The sequence below is a fragment of the Schistocerca nitens genome, unplaced genomic scaffold (assembly GCF_023898315.1).
Source record: "Schistocerca nitens isolate TAMUIC-IGC-003100 unplaced genomic scaffold, iqSchNite1.1 HiC_scaffold_519, whole genome shotgun sequence".
Lineage (NCBI taxonomy): Eukaryota > Metazoa > Arthropoda > Insecta > Orthoptera > Acrididae > Schistocerca > Schistocerca nitens.
Genome location: NW_026046052.1, coordinates 945,411 through 947,363, shown reverse-complemented (window position 1 = coordinate 947,363; position 1,953 = coordinate 945,411). Strand labels below are relative to the sequence as shown.

Below are 1,953 nucleotides of genomic sequence, written 5' to 3'. Positions count from 1 at the left end.
AGGCGTCAGGTGGCCGCACCTACCTTACGGCCGGACATCTTAGGTTAGGCTAAGGGCGCCGAGGTCACGTTACGTTCACCTTCGGGCGCCACACGTAGCTGTCACAGGTAGGTAGTAGTTCGGTCGGTCGGTCGTCGGCAAGCCGCAAAAAACTACAGACGACGTCGACAACAAGACCGAGCAGGAGGCAGATATATACCGAGCGCCAAAGAGACCGACCACACACACACACACACACACACACACAAAACAACAAACACCACCCACCGGCCAAAGGGGCACCAAAAAAACCCACAAAGCCGAGCACCACACGTCGCGACCAGAGGCAACCCGCAACCGCAACGGCGCTTTCCGCACCGGGCCGGATGCACGTACGACAACACCGCTACCCGTACACAAGGCCTCCCATTGCACACAGCCGCTCTGTGTTCAACATCATCAATGGCGCGCCCGCGGCTCGTCGCGGTCGCAGCCATGACGCCGCCGCCACTTTTGCACCAACACATTCACGCACCGCAAAACAGCTCGCCGACCCACCGACACAGCACAGCCGACAAACAAAAACAACCGCGGCGGCGGCAACAAAACAAAACAAACACCTCGCACCAAGCGTCCGACAGAAAACAAACGGACAGGCACACAGGCCTCTGCTAACGACCACGACACAGCGGCACGCTGCCCCTTTCCCGCCACTCTCGATTCACAGCGCACGCGACCCCGTCGTCGACGACGACACGCGACGGGCTCGCTTCCCGCAACCTACACCTTTCCGCCACTACGCACGGCTCCACCCGACGCCCGTCGCAACGGCACTACTGCACGCACTATCACCCCCGCCGCCGCCGCCGCCGCCGCCGCCTCCTCCTCTCTCCCCCTTCCCGTACACAACAACACAGCCAAAAACACACTCACGACCCAAACATAACAACATGGCACGTGCATCGGCGCACACCCCCAACCAGTCACCGTCGACACAACCACACGCAAGGCACGGAAAAACCGGCGTCCTTCCACGTTGCCATCAAAGCAGCACAAACAACCACACAGGAGGAACCACCAACAACTGCCGGCCGGCCGGCAACCACCAAACGCACATTCCCGCTCGCCACCACACACCTCTCGGCAGCCGTTTCGCAAAGACATGACATGACATGACGCGACATCATCGCATCACGGGCGACGCACGCACACCGACCCACTTTCCCGCCCGTCTCTCTCTCTCTTTTTCTTCCGACGCCTTCGGCCGAGCACACACGTACGTGGCACAACGCCCAACACAGTCACACACAGTCGACAGGCGCACGCCCAGGCACGCAACGACGCAGCGCAGCAAAGGCGCCCGCGACACATACCTCCTCTCCCGTCTCGCCGCCGACCGCCAGCCAGCCACTCGCAATGTGCACTGGCCAACCGGACACACGTCCACCGCGCCGCCTCCGACCACCCGCCAGGGGGCGCTCACGTCCGCGACAACAGCGCGGCCCGCCGCCGGGCGGGCCCAGCCCGGCCCAGGCGGCGCGCGCTGCTCTGCACTCGGCGCGCCGCGCCACACATCCTGCTGCAGACCGGGCTCGTCTCTCTGTACGCGTCTGCGTCTGCCCGCATCTCATCTTCCTGCGCATCAACACAAACGAGGCCACGTGAGCAAACCCCCGTCACAACGCCACATCACGCACTGCCTTGTCGACCGCCTAAATAAATGCACTCACCCACCAGCCATCCGCTTCGTCCTCTTCTTGCTTACTCGTTGTTCGTCGTTGTTGCTGCTGCACCAGCACCAGCACCAGCACCGGCGGCGGCGGCGGCGGCGGCGGCGGCGGCGGCGGCGGCGGCGGCGGCGGCAGCGGCAGCGGCAGCGCACACAGCCCCCAGCCGGCCGCATCCGAGGGGGCCCCGCCGCCAGCGTCGCCTCCTTGGGCACAGGTGCGGTGCTGTGGCCGCCCATCCAACCGC

At 64.5% G+C, this 1,953-nt stretch overlaps 1 protein-coding gene across 1 annotated transcript; it reads left to right on the top strand.

Moving 5' to 3' along the window:
• Positions 1–365: 365 nt before the first annotated feature.
• Positions 366–1,145, top strand: LOC126232546 (uncharacterized). Its single transcript, XM_049942788.1, has one exon. The coding sequence runs from the start codon at positions 366–368 to the stop codon at positions 1,143–1,145; it is 780 nt and encodes a 259-aa protein (XP_049798745.1).
• The last annotated feature ends 808 nt before the right edge of the window (positions 1,146–1,953 follow it).

What these genes read in the sequence shown, in the direction of transcription:
- LOC126232546 (XM_049942788.1), top strand. Translation starts at nt 366, where the DNA reads ATGCACGTACGACAACACCGCTACCCGTACACAAGGCCTCCCATTGCA.